At 44.8% G+C, this 17,559-nt stretch overlaps 3 protein-coding genes across 9 annotated transcripts in view; 2 read left to right on the top strand and 1 right to left on the bottom strand.

Annotated features, from left to right (window-relative positions):
- LOC118512346 (tachykinin-like peptides receptor 86C) overlaps positions 1-4,176 on the bottom strand; it is a 70,711-nt gene extending 66,535 nt beyond the window's left edge. For 2 of the 6 annotated variants that reach the window (XM_036056634.1, XM_036056633.1), the window contains exon 1: positions 3,430-4,175. The gene's annotated coding sequence lies outside the window, so the exon portion shown is untranslated. Of the gene's footprint in view, positions 1-3,429 lie in introns of all 6 variants that reach the window. The other 4 variants (XM_036056637.1, XM_036056639.1, XM_036056640.1 and 1 more) reach the window with 3 other exon arrangements.
- Positions 4,177-10,946: 6,770 nt separating this feature from the next.
- LOC118512345 (alpha-tocopherol transfer protein-like) lies at positions 10,947-14,056 on the top strand. Its single transcript, XM_036056632.1, has 5 exons — positions 10,947-11,350; positions 11,426-11,582; positions 12,412-12,519; positions 12,603-12,961; positions 13,049-14,056. The coding sequence occupies exons 1-5, from the start codon at positions 11,239-11,241 to the stop codon at positions 13,171-13,173; spliced, it is 861 nt and encodes a 286-aa protein (XP_035912525.1). The 5' UTR covers positions 10,947-11,238; the 3' UTR covers positions 13,174-14,056.
- Positions 14,057-14,746: 690 nt separating this feature from the next.
- On the top strand, positions 14,747-17,298 carry LOC118512344 (probable pyruvate dehydrogenase E1 component subunit alpha, mitochondrial). 2 transcript variants are annotated; one of them, XM_036056631.1, is made up of 3 exons: positions 14,747-14,905; positions 15,446-15,505; positions 15,909-17,298. In XM_036056631.1, exons 1-3 carry the CDS (start codon positions 14,852-14,854, stop codon positions 16,986-16,988), a joined length of 1,194 nt encoding a protein of 397 aa, XP_035912524.1. In that variant the 5' UTR covers positions 14,747-14,851; the 3' UTR covers positions 16,989-17,298. The 2 variants fall into 2 exon arrangements, with proteins under 2 accessions (XP_035912524.1, XP_035912523.1); XM_036056630.1 differs by having other exon boundaries at positions 14,794-15,330.
- Positions 17,299-17,559: the final 261 nt, after the last annotated feature.

Here is a 17,559-nt window from a genome sequence, read left to right as displayed (position 1 = left end):
TGTAGCGTAAGGGCTTTTAGGTTTATTCCCAATTCAATTTTTTTAAAGAATTCTTCAATCCCTACAAATCGAAATCCGCCTAAACGCGTTTCAACATTAGGATAACAAACAGCGTTATCCGACATATTTTTCCAACGTAAATGTTAAAAACAACAATATATAATACAATTTAGGGATCGTCGTAGGATTTACGGAATAGAATATGTCAACTTCAACAATTTTATACACATTTTTTGTGACGTATTTGGAAACGTCGTTTGTTAATCAAAAATCAAAATGATTCGCAAGACCATCCTCTGAGCTTTGCTACTTACAATAGCTCCAATACAGAATGTACTTCGCTCATCTATGGTTTAAATAAATCGAATGAAACATCAATCGGAAAATAACCAAAAATAGAGCGAATTTCATTCGCTTGATAAGTAATATTAGCTTAAAAGCCGTTGCTAAAGCTACTGTCACTCATTTCTCTAGGCGAGCTGGAAGTCTGTGTGGCATACTGGGTCTGGGTGGACGTACCAGACGACGGCATTGTAACATAAACTGATATTCAAATTTAACTTTTCAGATACAAATTAATACTGTCACAAATTTGCACTCTGTTATGCTTTCCCATTACAAAAAAAAATCTTTCCAAAAGCACAGCAAAAACGAACAACTTTGAACCGGAACAGCTAGAACGAAGAACATTGTTAAAAAGGTGCATCAAAATCAAACATCACTCGGCAATCGATAGGGAACATCGGCTCGGCCGTTCTTATTTCGTTTCATTCCTGAACTTCCAGGCCCTGGCCGCATTCGCTACTTGCAGTTCAACAGTTTCGAAAGCAAAAGAATGATTGCTCATACTTAATTCAATCCAATTAACATCGTGCACGTCTCTTCAGCGTAGCGTCTCATTAACAGACCCATCGGGATAAATTGCACCGGAGATACAACAAAGCATCTACTTCCGGCCAGATAAAGCTGCCGAAGATAACTCATTTCAGAGCTTTCTACTCCGTTTTCTTCTCAATCGTTACAGCTGGTAGCGGTAAAGTGTAGAGGGAAAGAACGCTACTGGTTGTATTTGCAATGTATTGTAAATGTACTTTAATTAACTTTCAACCACTCAACCTTTGTTTAGTGAAAACTTCGTCGTTAAATCGTCGTTTGCGATTACACTTGAAAGTGACACCGCGGACACACGCACCACAGATCGCAATTCACCTGTACTTCGACACAATTCCACGAACTCGGTTCATTCACCATCGCTGGGCACGTTTCGAGTCAATGTAAATTATTTACCAGCTCCCAAAAGCCAGTCGCCAGCAGTAGTTTCATTCATATCAACCGATCACGGTCGCCAGCAAACAAAGGCTTTTCCTCTAATCAGCAAAAATCGCGGACCATCTCTGAAAATAACCTCCCGCGAGGGCCGGAGCGGATTCCCGGGAGCGATCTTCTCAACTGATTGTCATTTTTATTAACAAGCACCATCTGTATGGAAACGGCTGTGCGAGCCAGCCAGCCAGCCAGCCAGCCAGCCATCCCTCGACCGGCTAATGTTACATTTAGCCTTTATTCTTCTGGCAGCGTCACAGCAACAACAACAACAATCAGCCGTCAACACGTTGGTCAACAGTTGCAGATGCTGCCGCCGTTGGAGCAGCCGAACAGTTTAATTCGATTTTTCAATTTGATAAACTTTATGAATAGCCCCACCATTTCGGTACATTTGAGACACCGGGCAACTGGCAACGACACACAATGCCCTGCCGAAATTGTATTGCTGCGATTCGCAAGCCCCAAGACGGTTAATTCGTTTAGTTCGGTTTCAATGCGAATCAGTGCGCCTACGGTACGTACTCCGGCTGAGCATTCCTGCGTTGCGTATTCATTTATGATTGTAAGGCATGTTTGGCGTTCGGATGCTGGCGTTGGTACACTGGACAAGCACATGCATCCGGGCCTGGGCCTCGAAAACTTTGTGCTGCGTGTGTCGGTCCGTTTCCACACACACATGGCTCATGGCACGGAATCATGGTCAAATCTCAGTGAGGCGTTAGTGAAAGAGATAAATTGTTGGCCCAGCCAGCAAAGCATAGGAATGATAATTATGATAATGGTCGTGAGGTTTTATCTGCCGTTCTCTAAAATTGCAAACACCCAGAGGTACACAAATCGAGTGGATAATTGATTTTTAACACCCTTGTTGTAGCTTTAAGGAAATGATGGAGCGACAAAATTTGAAAAACAGAACCAGTCTTCCACTTTGTTATGTTAACTCTTGATGCACGGTATTCTCCGCACACTTTCAAAGGAAATGTAATACCTTACATCGGAGTGACTCCAGTTTTTCACTTACGGTATAAAGCGGTATGGACCTACACCTAGAAACTCATAATACGTTCACTTTTCGGGTAAGATCCTTCTGCATGACATTTTCTGTGTGTGACATTTGATTTCAGCTTTACATACGCTCGCGTCACGGCTGGCACTGGGCCAAGTTTAATGAAGGGCTCAGCCTCCTCCTGGCTAGGGCGCCAGCAAGGTACCTGATGACACGAGCATTGTGCAATAAAATGAAACACCGAAACAGCGCTTTCCGTACCCTTTCTTTTCTCGTGACAGCTAATGCTTCAAACAGGAAAAGCAACGGACAGCAAAATGGCGGCAGGACACTCCGGAACCGTACTCGAGCATTACACCACCCCTGTTACAACCTCGGACCCGAAACCCCCGAGATAGTATCTCTTACTCCGCTAATTACATTACTCGACTCGATACGGCCACGCGGGTACGCACCGCGACCAATAGCTCACAAAAATTGAATTATGGCTAATGGCAAATGATAGATATATTTTGATCCCGGTTGCGAACCATTCAATTTCAATTTGAATGTAAGTGGCGCAGCAGCATACTTATCCTAGATGTACGCGACTGTTGTTTGTACAGTAATCAAATCAACCGATAACCGTCACCCCGAGTCCCCCACAAACCGAGCACGAGCGTTGCAGTGAGTTGTGCTTCTGTGGAGACCACCACCCCCCACTCCTCTTCTTTTGGGGAAGAAAGTGAAGCAAACTGGAATAAAAGTTTTCCATTTTCCGATTTTCCAAAGCTTCAAACTTTGGCCTCGAAGCGTTTGGCGGAAGTTCGAAAATGGAGCGTGGGTCCGTGCTGTATTTTGTGCTTCATCGAGTACATGATTCTATCAAATTGGCAATGTATCCCTTTTATCCTCTTAGGTAAATATGAACATTGGGTGCGTTATTAGAAACGTAATGCTTACTGACTCACTGCTCTGTAGCGAAATGTACTGATTGGTAAGGGCAGGATATTCCCTGGAAGTGTTTGGATTGTCTATCGAAACAGTTTTTTCATGATTTAATCAACCCTGAAACTGTTGAAAAAATGTTATAAAAAAGTGTTACAAATGACACTTACCTCTCAAACTTCTTAAAATGTGTGTGTGTTCGTGTGTTTCGATAATCGAACCGACACGTTGTTTGTATTTAATGCACTTAGCAAAAACTCAACAACTCGCTACTGGACAAGCAAACAGCTCTCATCTGTCTACTGTAATTCAGTGTCGCCACACACGTAATTATCAAGGACAATGCCATTATGTACTGCAAGTGCACTGGTTGACATGGCGCGAGGACCCGTACACATACACTCACACACGCACACACATAGAAACGCACAAACATCCGTACCAATGACGACTACATCCAACGTGTGGTCCTGACCGTTTTGGATGGCTATTAGTTTTGCAAAACACAGGCGTACAATGCTCAAACGCAGCAATCGTAGCAACAAGCACAATGCACACACTCTCGAATGTACCCGACCGCATAGAGCAGAACACAGTTTTCACCCGTTGTTGAAAATTTTACTTCTTTCACGCACATGATTGATCCGCCGAACGGCAGTTGCTAATTCGAAACGTGATCGAAAGACGAACCTCCGAATCGCTTTAATCAACGCAAATTAAACCCCACCGAACTACGGTATCCTCGGTACGGTTACGGAATTCCTTCGATCATTCGGAATTCGAGCGCGTAGGTCTTGTAACGGTTTTCGAGCACGCACGGATGGCACGGCGGCTTGCAAGCTACGGTTGGTGATAGCCTCCACCCGGTAGGACTGCTGTCACGACACTGAACCGACGCTGGCCGCGACCAGAGCAGCATCTCGCAACTGCGACGAACAGATTACAACCCGATCGCGGTACGCATGCTCACCACAATTTCTACTCCCCAGGAGTTCCCTTGGTGAAGCAGGGGAACTTGGTGAAGCGGTGCTGGATCTCAGCTAACCTCGGTTGGCGCGAAACCGGAGCCGTGCGCCGTCTAGCCGTGAGCACATGGACCGTTGCGACCAAGCTGGAACAAACGATTCATACGAGTCACATTAGCTGTGAGATCTCGCATGGCAAGTGCAATGACTGCACCCGTTGCACTTGCACCACCTGTTGCTCGTGTCCCGCACCCAGCGGCAATTCCCCCGTCATCGCGACCGACCGCGAGTGCTTATTGAGTTAGAGGTAAATTAGTATCGCGCCGCCAACATTAACGAGACGACCAACGATGTGTAGTACCGACCGCTAGCTTTCATCTGCGCTTGCATATGGCGGTAACGAGACGAGAAAAGGAAATTGGTTTTGCATACGAAATTAGCCGCCAATCGGCTCGGTACACCTCGACTAAACACCCACGTACGTACGTACGTACGTGCGGGCCGTATTGTTTGGGACGTGGCACACAACAATCGGTTCCTATAATTTGACATCGACTTCGGCCTAACCTTTGACACCGCCATGCTAGTCAGAGTGCGCACCTCATGCGCCGGGTGTAGATCCTGCAACCAGGAAGATGGCCTACAACAGTTCTCCGAGACATAATCAACCCGTTGGCAAACATTCAAATAGAGCGGCAAAAGCTCGGCATTGTTTTCGGATGCATCTGTCAAAGGTTAAAAACGGATAATTAGTTGGACAATATTATCAGGAAAAAACCGCTTTATTAGATAAATAACAAAAATAACTTCCTTTTGCGTGTTCCTAGCGTGCTGACTCGCCTTGCAGTTGGTGGCTAATTACTGCATTGCCGATGTAGCTAGTGAAATAGTTTATGCGACAAACTTTGCCCAGTGATGAAAGCTTGCACATGAACATCACCTGAACGAAGTTAGTCGCATAACGCAGCTGGACTCCATCTTGATGAAGCACTGAAGAAACACTTTCCGTTCACCGATTTCACAGAGCTCACGAATCCTCGCTGCTAACGGATACATCGACATTAAAGTACAACTACTGTGATATGATCTATAACTCAGATCACAGCAGAAGTTCCTTCAATATAGACGCCCTAATGATCCTCCTCGCGCAGCTCTAGCTGCAATATCCACTCGCGAGGCACTCATCGCACTACCCTGCTACACACCCGTGAATCCAACGAAGCCTGAAAGTGCAAAGTTAGTAGGTAACTACTGCTGTGATATGGGCGATTACGCTTTACTGTGTCACATATCACACCGGGAGTTCCTTCAGACTTCAAACACTTGATACTCTCTCCTGCTCTATTTCTCTCTCGCTCCTGCACGATCCTGACCCTCACCCTGCACACGCCAAACGCCACTCGCCACTGTCGATTACTCGACGATTTAGGGGTACGAGTGTTCGGTCTAGTCACTTTTTGTCAATTCTACCACAAGCGACTACTCCGACATTCGCCCTAAGCCGTGAGCCGGACCGGGTCAACACAGGCACACACTGGTCACAGAACTCCGAGCACAGCACTGATTTCTTCACACTCCAGAGCAAAACTCTGGCTCGCTGCTGATCGCTTTACCGATCGATGTGCTGTCGAAATGATGGACAACTGGCAACTGATAGCCTAAGCATAATTTTCCCCCATCTTATATATCAAACCATTTTCCATATGTAGGCTACCCGAATGGACGGCCACAGCGGGCATGGTCGTTGGTGGAAGGGCATTTTCCCGGCAGCTCTGACCGGGGTAGCGCTGACGGGTAAAACTGATGACCGGTACACTCCAGTACGGCCGTGTCGACCGTTGGCCGCCCAAGGTAGCTTCACATCAACACAACACATTAGCGGTTGCAGATCGGGTACACCGGTAACAGGGGCGCAAAGGGCCAAAACTGCTACCGGTGCAAATTGTGTTGTGTGCTGCGCCCGAATGTTTTTGTCAAACGTTTTTACCATTAAATCAAAAGGAAGCTCACTTTTGATATTGCTTTTTTTCGTTGGCCTCACCATCCAAGGCGTTGACATGTCGCGAGGGTAGAAACAAAAAGTCCGTTAAAACTAAAGGCTATGGACTAATGGGGTGGGTTAGGCTTATGGTGGCTGCTTGGCGCAGGAAAAACACACCATAGCTAAATGTGCAAGCCTGCAGGTAGGTAAGCATGCAGCTTTGTCGCGCAACTGGTAAATGTTTACCAGTCCGTCCAACGTTCGGTTTTCAAAACCAACTATCGGGGGCTGAGCAGAATAAGTGGCTGAGCAAGGCTTATTTTTTCCACAAAATTGTGTGTATGTGTGTGTGTATTTGCTGGTTAGTGGGTCAGTAGGTACAATAACTTTAATTGCTGTTTTTGCATCGGTTATATGCTTTGGTTGACCTAAATTACCGAGGATGTTCCCAACCGGCTTTGGGCTAGTGAGTTTAGACAGCCCTTTAATTCTTTTTTTTTTAATGAGTACCTTTGCCGTGATGCATTTTCTGGGCTACCATACTGACTAAAATGATCCCTGATAACCTTTCTACACCTTCTACTACCTATCTTCTTTTTTTACCTTCATCCATTTTTTCAAATCAACCGTTACTTATCTATCTGATAGAACAAACAAAAATCTTGCATAAGCAATTCAACATCGGAATTCAATAGAGTAAAATTGATCATTTTGAAATCTAGTTGACTAGAGATTGTTTACATTTTTTTAATCATTAAAATTTTCTTCTTCTTCTTCTTTCTTGTGTGTTAGACTCAACTTTGTACGATAGATCAATATAGAATTGCTCCACCGCATTGAACAAGGCTCAACCACTCTCTCCATGCTTTCGACTTCGGGATCGTCGCCTTGTTCGTTAGGAACGGCCTGGCCGTATTGCTTATATTACATTTAATATAGTTTAACTCGTTAAATTTTATGTATGTTCGTTAGATTTATGGCAGATTGAATCTTTACAAATCGGCTTTTACATTTTTGAATCAAACTTCACAGATACACGCTGATCTGTCTGCAGATCAATGTGAATCGGGGCATCGCTGGAATTGGATTCATGTTGGTGAAGGGTATTCAGCTTCAGCTTCAGCTGCCGGTTAGTTTCATCTAATAAATATGAAGCATCAATTTGATTTGCTATAAATGAGACCTCAGCTACGTGTCGTCCGCAATAAAGAGATTGTACGCGTAAGAGACACAGAGACACATATTTTTTTCATTTATTTATAGAGGCTTTGGGTCTATGAGATCTCATTCGCCAGTATGGCTTAATTGGTTGCGTGTATGGCTTGTGAAATGGTAAAACGATTGCGCTTTAAATTTTAATCCCTCAGTACATGTTGCAGATGCGAAGAAATCGGATGCGGCGGTTCTGCTGTTACTCACTATCGGGTATGATCGAGTATGATGGCTCTGTCGGTATCAAGTAGGCAGGTGGTTCGGTGTGTAGTGAATCCATGGCAAAATTGGTAAGGATAGAAAAAATCGGGATTAATCGGTACAGTATATTGATTGAACCTCAACAAATGTGCCAAACTATCAGGTAAAAAGAATGAATTTTTTTATCCATACCGTCCATGGATATAAAACAACAGGTGCGTCTGGAAAGAGGTGTGAAACGATCGGCAAGAAATGTCGTGATTTATCCAATTAATTTTATTACAGATTTCAGCTTGTAAAAATATGCCATCATATTTTTAACCAGATTAAGACCCGATAGTATTATAAAGAAACATTGGAAACACAGAACCAATTTGCAAGTGAAAATATCCTTTTCCAAGGCATTGCTCCCTTCTTATCGAGGCATAATTCTTATCGGTGCTGGTTTCAAGTTGATAAATTGTTTGATAAATTGCAGTACCACGTAAAAAACTAGGCTGTTTTTTAGAGCAGATAGACATCCTGCAACATCTGAGAGCAATTTAAAAAAAAAAAAACAAAAAAAATCATAACTTGAGAACGAACCAATGGATAATTCCAACACTCGTTCTCGTTTCGTTTAAGTTTTATCATCCACTCGCTGTAAATTCATAATCGTGTTTGCTTACTTTCCTACTAAATGTTGATGCATTTAGTTTTTGTAATTAGCATTATTAGCCCGGCCAAAGTCGGTTGAAGTCGTGAGTCGATTTGAGCATGATAATTTAACAACTTAATTTTTGAACGGTTTTTTTTCGGATTGATTGCATGCGCTTTTGCTGGAAAATGGGTATAATAATGTTCTAAGAATGTTGAATACAATGTCGTGAAAATTATTTGTACTAAAATAAAAATCAAAGTTGTCTAAAGAAAAGCCGTTGGTAATAAAGGAAGTCTGTGTATTGAATTTTCGTCCCGTGAATTTTCGTTGTTCCATAGAATTGCTGCAAAACAACACCAAACAAGCAAAAAAGCAACGATGAAACTCTCTGTGGTCCAATACTACTCTTTGTTGGCTGCAAGTAGAGCCAAGCTGTATCGAAGAATCGGACGAGCTCACTTCCAGCCCAACAGCGTGAAATAAATCAGAATCGCAAGGTTATTTAAAAATCAGAACAGGTAGACGTACAATGCTTACATCTATAAAAGAAAAAAAGCTCAAAAGAGACCCGCCGAGTTTTTGGGGCTTTATCAACCGTACTACACGTTCTACTAATGGTCTGTCCTCTACGATGGTCCTTTCTTAACGGCCGATCTTTCACCGATGGGAACAACTTATATCGTCGATATTTGTCGATAACTTACATATATGATTGATTCTTTTGATCTTCTGTAGATGTGACATCTACCATCGAAGACCTGCACTTATCCTTCGATTCACTGAAACTGATGTCGCATCAGCCGTCAGCAAGCTGAAGCTTTTGCCGACGCGGATCACGGATCAACACGGATTTATCCCAACAATCCCTTTTGGTACAATTGTTTGTCTAGTTTTCGACAAAAAGATTTCATATAAACAAACTTTCATGTGGCGTATTTTTTTAATGGGGAACGACCTGCGTTGCATTGCGTAAATCTAATGCACGTTAACGTCTCCATATGTAATATCGTTACGTTTTCGAGGAAAAAGGCGCCTTTCCTTTTTCACTACTAAGTACCAGTTTTAAGTGTTCCTCGTTCCAATAAGATCCGTGACCTCGATGTAATTCTTGATGGCAAGCTACAAATCACTTCAACAATCATTTTGGTTTGACAATTTCCAAAGCTCTCCGTGTTGTACAACCCTTAGCGCTGGTGGCATACGCTACAACAATTAATTTAGTTGATATGATTGTTTTGTTCACCAGGTTAAAATGCACTTCAGTCAACTCTACCGACGATCCCTAAAATGTGTTAAATGTTGTTTCTCTTAACCATTATGTTAGAGACGATTTGTCGACAGCATACTAGCGAGAAATATAACGACATTCTTTGAGTAAATTTCATAACATAATCAACATAACAGCGTAATTCGCACTTGCTATACACTTCTATTATCGAACGGACCACCCGAAAACCACCATGTTTAAAGTTCCGCAAACCGTTTCAAGTGTAGTAAAATGCTTCGCTAACGCAATTAGAAATTATATTCCATGAGTGTAATGCACGTCGATCACGGGCAACCCCGGCATTCCGGGGCATTCCAGCAACAGCACTTCGCACACTAAAGTTATGAAATTCGGTCCCTCGAGTGTCGTCAGTGTGCGTCTTAAAGGAAAGTTAGCCCGGACAGAAATCCATTGTGTGATTAAGTAAAAGGTGGACTACCCTACCGACTGCCGGAGATTCTCGAGTGTGCCAACTTTGTGCCGCAGTCTGATTTTGACAGCTGAGCAAAACGCTTTGTCCTTAGCCGGTACACCAGCAGCACCAGCAAATGAATACCGTTTAAAGACGATATTTCGGGCGCTGTGCACACATTGGGGAAATGAGCGTTTTTTGTTTGGTGCTACTGCGGCCTTACTTTACAACGTGCGACCCTATGTGGTTGTTACAGAGCTGCCCCATTTCTGTAAGCTTAATTTGTCTTTAGAGGATAGTTGGTTGAAATAACTTGCCAACCCCACCCCCCCTCCCTCCCCCGAAAAACACATCCTGCATGTAGTTTTTCCTTTAAAGTTCTTCGACCACCTGTTCTCTCACGGGAAGCGTAAAAGTGTGAGTGGGAAGCTTTTTTCGTAGCTTTTTCAGCTTTCCTTTGCTCCTCGATTCAGGAGTTCCAGTCTAGCGTTTCGCAGAGCTATAGCAGCATCCTGCCCCAGCATACAGTATCCAGTTTCCAGGCACTCTGAGCGGATATTCTATGTTGCATAAAGTACAATTACGCTGCACATGAAGGTGGGCGAGCGACCGAAAGTTCGTCCCATGTTGTTCGTTGCAATACTTTTGCATCACCGGTGAGCTCAACCGGTGAGCGGAACTGTAAAGTAATCACTGTTCCAGCAAGGGAAGCTGAGCAGCGCTGGGTAGGTGCATTCGAGACGCACAGTGACGTTTTGAAAGCATAAATCTACAATGAAATCTGTACCGTTGCACTGCGCTTCGGAGAACCATGGTCGAGAAGAACAGCTCGGGGGTTTTCGGTACGTTCATTAGAATATCTGTAGCGAGAAACGAGTGCCCAGTGGGAAGCTTGCACAAAACGAATGCTACTTATTTTATAATCTTGATTCGTCCTATCAGCGTATAATAACACATTCCAACCACATACCCAATGGTTAGTTCCGATCAGTCGCCTTCCCCAATCGCACTGAAGCGTGCTGGGCGGCCGATAAATTCGACAATCATCCCGTGCGACTATCGTGCCCAGCTCCAAACAATGCTACAACCGGTTGCGATAAGCCAACGCGTCGAGCACCAGTGTACTCATGTGTATGCCTTTGCCATCAATCTTGCCATCTCATCGCACCACTACAGATGATGATGACGTCGAATTGGCCGTAGCCATTGGATCAGTGTAATCATTTGTTCAACATATTACATTCAGCCGTCGCGGTGAGCAGATCGCCGTAATCGACCCGGCGTTCGCGACCCTGCGCGCAATGGACTCCGCGGAAACTAATGAGCTAACGCGGTGGCCTTCGGTCGAGCGGGAGAGCATCGAAAAGATCAAACAGTGGCTGACCACGCAACAACATCTACCGCAACTCGCAGGTAAGCTGGGCAAGGTCACTGCTTCAAACGCAAACTTCAAACGACTAATGGTGGCATTTCCTTTCTTTCTGGCAGCGCACGAAATAGCACTGTTTCTGCACGCCAACTATGGCAACGAGGAAGCGACCCGGCGCACAATCGAGAACTATTACACGCTGCGGACGAGCCACCGGGAATGCTTTGCAGACCGAGACGTGTTCAGCGATCCGATCCAGACGGCACTCAGAATCATGTGAATATTGCATTGCGAGCGCGTAATTATTTAAGTGTCTCCATTCGCGTACCACGTCGCAAGGTGCCTTTTTTTGTTTAGCAAAGTTATGCTATGCGCCGTGTAAATATTGTACGCCACGCCAATCGAGCCCGACTTTGCGTATATGCGTATGGTGGTGCTGGTTTTGCTGGAACGCCTCGGCACATCGAGCTCAATAATTGCGCACAGCGTTATCGAACAATGTGCCCGATTTCTAAGATCTCACGTACACCATCTCACGTACAAGGGTTGTGTTAAAGTAAACATCAGCGCGGTTTAACGGCGCGATTTGCTGTGACAATCCGGGCCAGGCCTGGAGTTTGATTTCGCATACTTTCCCGTATCCAGACCGTATGCTCTAGCCTTCTGTGAGCGATTGTTCAAAACCGTTGAAACCTGTTAAGAAAATGTGGCAACGGTAACGGTTAGAATCATGATCGCCAGCCAGTAGGTCTACCCCGGCGTGTGGGATGTACGTAATGCCACTCCTCTTTAACGAATCCCCTAATCGGCTCGCAAGGTCACCGGTTAAGGGTAGAAATATTCACGACAGGGTACAAAGGCGTCTAGCCACATTCAGCCGTGACCCCGCGGGCGTTTTGGGGCAAATGTTTTATGCACGCGCAATAAATGTGGAATGGGTCTTGGGAATTTTGAACTAAGGCGGTGTTCGTTAGAATGTCAGAAAAGTGGATAACAACGCAACGGGCGCTATCCTTGACTAACGGTTGTCCTACTGTAATTCAAACGAGCTTGAGACTTGTTCCGAAGCCTTCACTCTCACTATCGAATGTCTGTATTTCGACAGGATGTTTACCACGCTGCCAGGAGCAACGAAGGAAGGCTACAAGATGGTGTACACACGCTTGCTCATCTCCGATGCTTCCGAATTCAATCACCCGCAGATTCTAAAGCTGTTTGTATTCCGGAACTGTTGCAATCGTACCGAGCATTCACGGCTTTCTAATGGGCTGCTGCTCTCCTTCCCATCCTTTCCAGCATGACCATGTGTCTCGATCTGTGGGTGCGCCTGGAGGGCAGTGCAAACGGGCACATTATGCTGACGGATATGCAGGGCATGCATCTGGGCCACATGACCAAGCTGAACATGGGGGCGGCCAAGAAGCACATGTTTTACGTGCAGGAAGCGCTACCAATTCGACTGAAGCAAATTCACTTCATCAACGTGGTGCCCTTCATGAACCGATTAATGTTTCTTATGCGCCCGTTTATGCGCAAAGATGTGCAGGAGATGATCAATATGCATGTGGAGCTGGGTACGCTACGGGACGCCATACCTGTTGAGAGCCTCCCCAACGAGTATGGTGGCACTGCCGGAACGTTCCAGGATCTGCACGGTAAGCTAATTGCCTCCATCGTGTGGGGTGGGTGGGCGAATGCGATCCGTGGAACCATTTTATCTGACGACTATGCTTCACTTGCAGCTTCCTTCAAGGACAAACTGTACGCGAACAGTGATTGGTTTCGTAGCATGGAGTCCCGAAATTTGGTTGATGAAGCGAAGCGCCTCCCAAAACCCAAAAGGTACCTGTTTGGGCTGTATGGATAGCGCAACGTTTCGCCGGCTATCTTCGTACACTGCATTCTTCCACCACCAAGAGGCTACAGTTAGTGGGTATGGGTAGAAATAAATGGTTGACAGGCTTACCGTGGATTCGCGTGGCAGTAATCTTACGATCTATTTTGAGGCAATGAATAGGTTTAATCTTTTTCTGGCGAACCTCCGGGTTGTATATCCCGCCGACACTGCGGGCCATGCAGCTAGGAACAATACACAATAGGAACATTCAATGCAACAAGATCATTTGTAATGCGTCGTAAACATTTTAAATTGGTGTTTGTTACACGGAAGTTGTAATACCATACGACATGTGTGGGTGTAAAGCAAGCAAGCAAAGTTTGTTTAGCTTCTTTACGATTTTCTCAATTATTCTTGTTTTGGCCCCTATACCCATTTTAAAGTAGTTTCCTCAGTTGTTTCTTTTTGTAACCGGGTTGTTTTTCAACATTTTTGAAATATTTTGGAATTTTTGGTAATGTTGTGTTGTCTTCAAATACCTGTTTTCTTTTTACAATCAATTAAGAACCCTAGGAGGTGGATAAAACGATGTTCCAGTAAGCTGACAAACAAGATTAACATTACACAAATGTTTGTTTTTATATAATATTATTTTAAACACACTTCTTCTTCCTTGGCACTACAACCTCGAGGGGACTCGGCCTGCCATTTCTGGCTTTCTGTGACTTAATTTTACCCGCAGTAAAGTAGTCAGCCATTCGTACGGGGAGGCGGTCTAGGTGGGATTTGAACCCCAGTCCTGCCATGTGAAGACCAGCGCCGTTATCGCCTCGGCCACCGGACCGCCCCCAAACATACCACTGATTTTATTTCGCTCTAGGCTAGGACGGGATACCATCTCTAAACTTAGCTTAAAAAATAGGAAGAATTTGTATCTGTTTCGGGTCAAATAACTGTTTAAAAATCTATGTAGAAGCAAAATTATTTATAATTATTCTATTTTTTAATACAAAAACTCTACTACCGTCTACCGTAAAAAAATAACTTTAGATGTTAACAAAACTATCTGGAAAATCGTAAAAAAGTCTCGATACGACCAGTCGCGGGTTAACTGGGACACGGGCTGAGCGGCCACGGGAAGGCCCAAGATCACATGGGGCCCGAATTCACAAACAACCTGCACCTTGCTAGGGGCTCCAAGGGAATAAATTCGCTGCTTGATACAAATTTAAAAATTTGAAACGATGTTAAGAAACTATGGGATACCCTCAAAAGCGTCAAGCTCGAGTATTGAATGAATGTGAATCTCGTTTAGAGTAGAGAAATGTTATTCTCATCAAAATTGCATAGGATTCAATATGATGCGTCCAAAGCGTTCTCAAGCACAGCAGCACGCTTTTGTCAGCAGAATTTGTACAGTACTGAACCAGTATCCAACGTAAGATGACAATTGTTCACACCTAAATGTCTCTAATCTGCTGTATTATTAATCAAACCTGTGTTAAGCATAATGCCAAACACACAAACAGAATCCACAAATTATCAACGAATAAATTTAAATTATGTTTACCCGCCATGCGCGTTCCGCTGTCAGCCGTCATTGACAATCGACTCACCACTGTCAAAGTGCGCTGCAAACGTCAAACTCTTCCCGTTGTGTATTTTTTATTGTTGCGAAAACACACATAACATTATCACCGCCTAAAATATGCTCTCAAACGTAGCAAAATCGATTGGCCAGCGTAGTTTGTTTGGCAAATTGGTGAGTAGTACCGGTGAAAACTAACGAGAAATGCAGCGTGCCAAGGTTTTTCTAGCCGCGATACGTTCGATACACCTGCGCTAGAAGTGCTACAGCTGGCTCAATATCCGCTCGACAACTCCGTGAAATCATGCCCCTCCACCACCTTCACTTCGTGTCTTGAGCTGTGAGTGATTGCATAATGGACCTTCGAAAGGACATGCAAAAGTGCACAAGATAAGAATTAATATCCAGGGTTCTGCAGTGTTTATGGTGCTTTGAACAACGAACTAAATAATATCCGATCGATTAGCGTTCCCAGCGTCAGTATGGGGATTTCCAAATGGGTAAACACAATCTTCCGGTCAAGCAAAGCGGCTGCGGCTGCTTCCGAAGCGATCAAACCGAGTAACCCGGCCCGTTCCAGCGGTGTTGAAACTGAAGTGGTTAGAATTATTTAACTGTTAAAATTGTGTCCCTAAATGGTGGCAAACTTATTGAACTGTTCTGCTAATGTGCAAGTAAATTTAATTCTCTCATTTTTTTTTTATTTCTTTGTAGAAACCGCTTTCAAGCCAGCAGCAGAATGGATTTGCTTCGGAGGCTACGTTTGAGACCCGGGTAAGTATCGTTGTTCAATGTCATGTGTTTAAAAGCTAATCGATCTGGTCAGTTCATTCACTAATGAAATGACCTACAATGAACAGTTTACGTGTTCTTGCACCGGCCATGTTAACCTATCAAGGTCGTCCGTTATCAGTGGCGGCGTGACCGCATCACAGAAGAAAACAGCTGTGCTCAGAAGCGACTATGAACTGTATTCCTAGATTCATAACACTTTCCTTGTTTACGTCTAAAAGTTTGTTGTACTTTACGTTATGACCTAATCAATTAGATGAACAATTAGATTAGATGAAAGCCTCAAATGCTCTAATAATTGTCTTTAACACATTTCCGTTGTTTTTATCCGTGTGTACGTGTATTGCCTGCATGGTGTCCTATCGCAACCTCAACCACATATCAGGCCTTCAAGCTGCACAACCTTGAAGAAGGTCCATCGACTAAGGTGACTCTCACGAAGGAGGATGCGCTAAAATACTACGGCCAGATGTACATGATAAGACGCATGGAAACGGCCGCGGGAAATCTGTACAAGGAGAAGGTTATCAGAGGCTTCTGTCATCTGTACTCCGGCCAAGAGGCATGTGCCGTCGGAATGCGTGCCGCCATGCGTCCCGAGGATTCTTGCATCACCGCATACCGTTGCCACGGATGGACGTATTTGATGGGTGTCTCGCCACTGGCCGTGTTGGCGGAGCTGACGGGCCGAAGCAGTGGCTGTGCCCGTGGCAAGGGCGGCAGCATGCACATGTACGGTAAGAACTTCTACGGCGGTAATGGCATCGTAGGAGCTCAGGTTCCGCTTGGCGTCGGAATTGGCTTCGCGGCTAAATACAACGGAACCAAGGGAGCATGCATTGCGCTGTACGGTGACGGTGCTGCCAACCAGGGCCAACTGTTTGAGGTGTACAACATGGCGAAGCTGTGGAACACGCCGTGCATTTTCGTGTGCGAGAACAACGGCTACGGTATGGGTACCAGCGTTGAGCGTGCCTCGGCTAACACTAACTACTACACGCGAGGAGACTTTGTGCCCGGCATTTGGGTCGATGGCATGGACGTGCTGGCCGTCCGCGAAGCCACCCGCTTTGCACTAGAGCACACCTCGTCCGGCAAGGGACCGATCCTGATGGAAACGGCCACCTACCGTTACTCGGGCCATTCAATGTCCGATCCGGGCACTAGCTACCGATCGCGTGACGAAATTGCCGAAGTAAGACAAACGCGGGATCCGATCACGTCGCTACGCGAAAAGATTTTGACCACCGAGCTGGCCACGGTAGAAGAGCTGAAGGAGATTGAGGGCAAGATCCGGGGCGAGGTAGACACGGCAACCAAGCTGGCCAAGGCGGACAAAGAAATCTCGGTCGAGGAGCTTACCACAGACATTTACGCGAACCCACAAAACCTTGCGACTGTGCGCAACACGTTGCCTCACGCGGAACTTACGCACAAGCGACTGGGACAGGCGGTCAACATGTAAAGATTTGCTCGAAAATGGATCAGATGTCTTATCCAACGATAACCTCAATAGTTAAAATCTCACAAAGCACCACGATCCGGTTAACAACTGGTGCCCGGTTTTGCATTATGCTTTGTACCAGTGACGTCTGCACACGTATGTTCTCCATCCAAAAGGTGCGTATTCATGCTGCTGTATGACGTACAGTCAGGGCAAGCATTTCATGCAGCAACAAGACATGTAATTCCTTCTTTTATTGTAAACGGGTTGCAAAGCATTTAAGACGAACCACAAAATACATTTGACACTCATGGAGTAAACGGGAGTACAATTCGCTTGGGATGTCCATTTGGTTGCTTTAGTGAAATATATCACAAACCCGGTTAGCATGCCAGTTAATACGACTATATTTCCGAACGTTACCGTAAGGCCAAAAAGTCTAATTTTTATGCGATAGAAGCCATTATGCAATATAAATTATTGCCTATGTTTTCAGAATCCAAGTTTTGTCAAAAGGGGTTCATGTGACGATATATATGCAAACGCAGTATTAACGAATTTGTTTATCGCTTTGCTCTAAATCATGCTCAAC

Source organism: Anopheles stephensi, chromosome 3 (genome assembly GCF_013141755.1).
Source record: "Anopheles stephensi strain Indian chromosome 3, UCI_ANSTEP_V1.0, whole genome shotgun sequence".
Classification (NCBI taxonomy): Eukaryota; Metazoa; Arthropoda; class Insecta; order Diptera; family Culicidae; genus Anopheles; species Anopheles stephensi.
This window is presented reverse-complemented; position numbering and strand designations above follow the sequence as displayed.

What these genes read in the sequence shown, in the direction of transcription:
- LOC118512345 (XM_036056632.1), top strand. Translation starts at nt 11,239, where the DNA reads ATGGACTCCGCGGAAACTAATGAGCTAACGCGGTGGCCTTCGGTCGAG. An exon ending in ACATCTACCGCAACTCGCAG is followed by an intron (nt 11,351 to 11,425) that starts GTAAGCTGGGCA and finishes TCTTTCTGGCAG; the next exon opens with CGCACGAAATAGCACTGTTT. An exon ending in AACGTTCCAGGATCTGCACG is followed by an intron (nt 12,962 to 13,048) that starts GTAAGCTAATTG and finishes CTTCACTTGCAG; the next exon opens with CTTCCTTCAAGGACAAACTG.
- LOC118512344 (XM_036056630.1), top strand. Translation starts at nt 15,214, where the DNA reads ATGGGGATTTCCAAATGGGTAAACACAATCTTCCGGTCAAGCAAAGCG. An exon ending in GCGGTGTTGAAACTGAAGTG is followed by an intron (nt 15,331 to 15,445) that starts GTTAGAATTATT and finishes ATTTCTTTGTAG; the next exon opens with AAACCGCTTTCAAGCCAGCA. An exon ending in AGGCTACGTTTGAGACCCGG is followed by an intron (nt 15,506 to 15,908) that starts GTAAGTATCGTT and finishes ACCACATATCAG; the next exon opens with GCCTTCAAGCTGCACAACCT.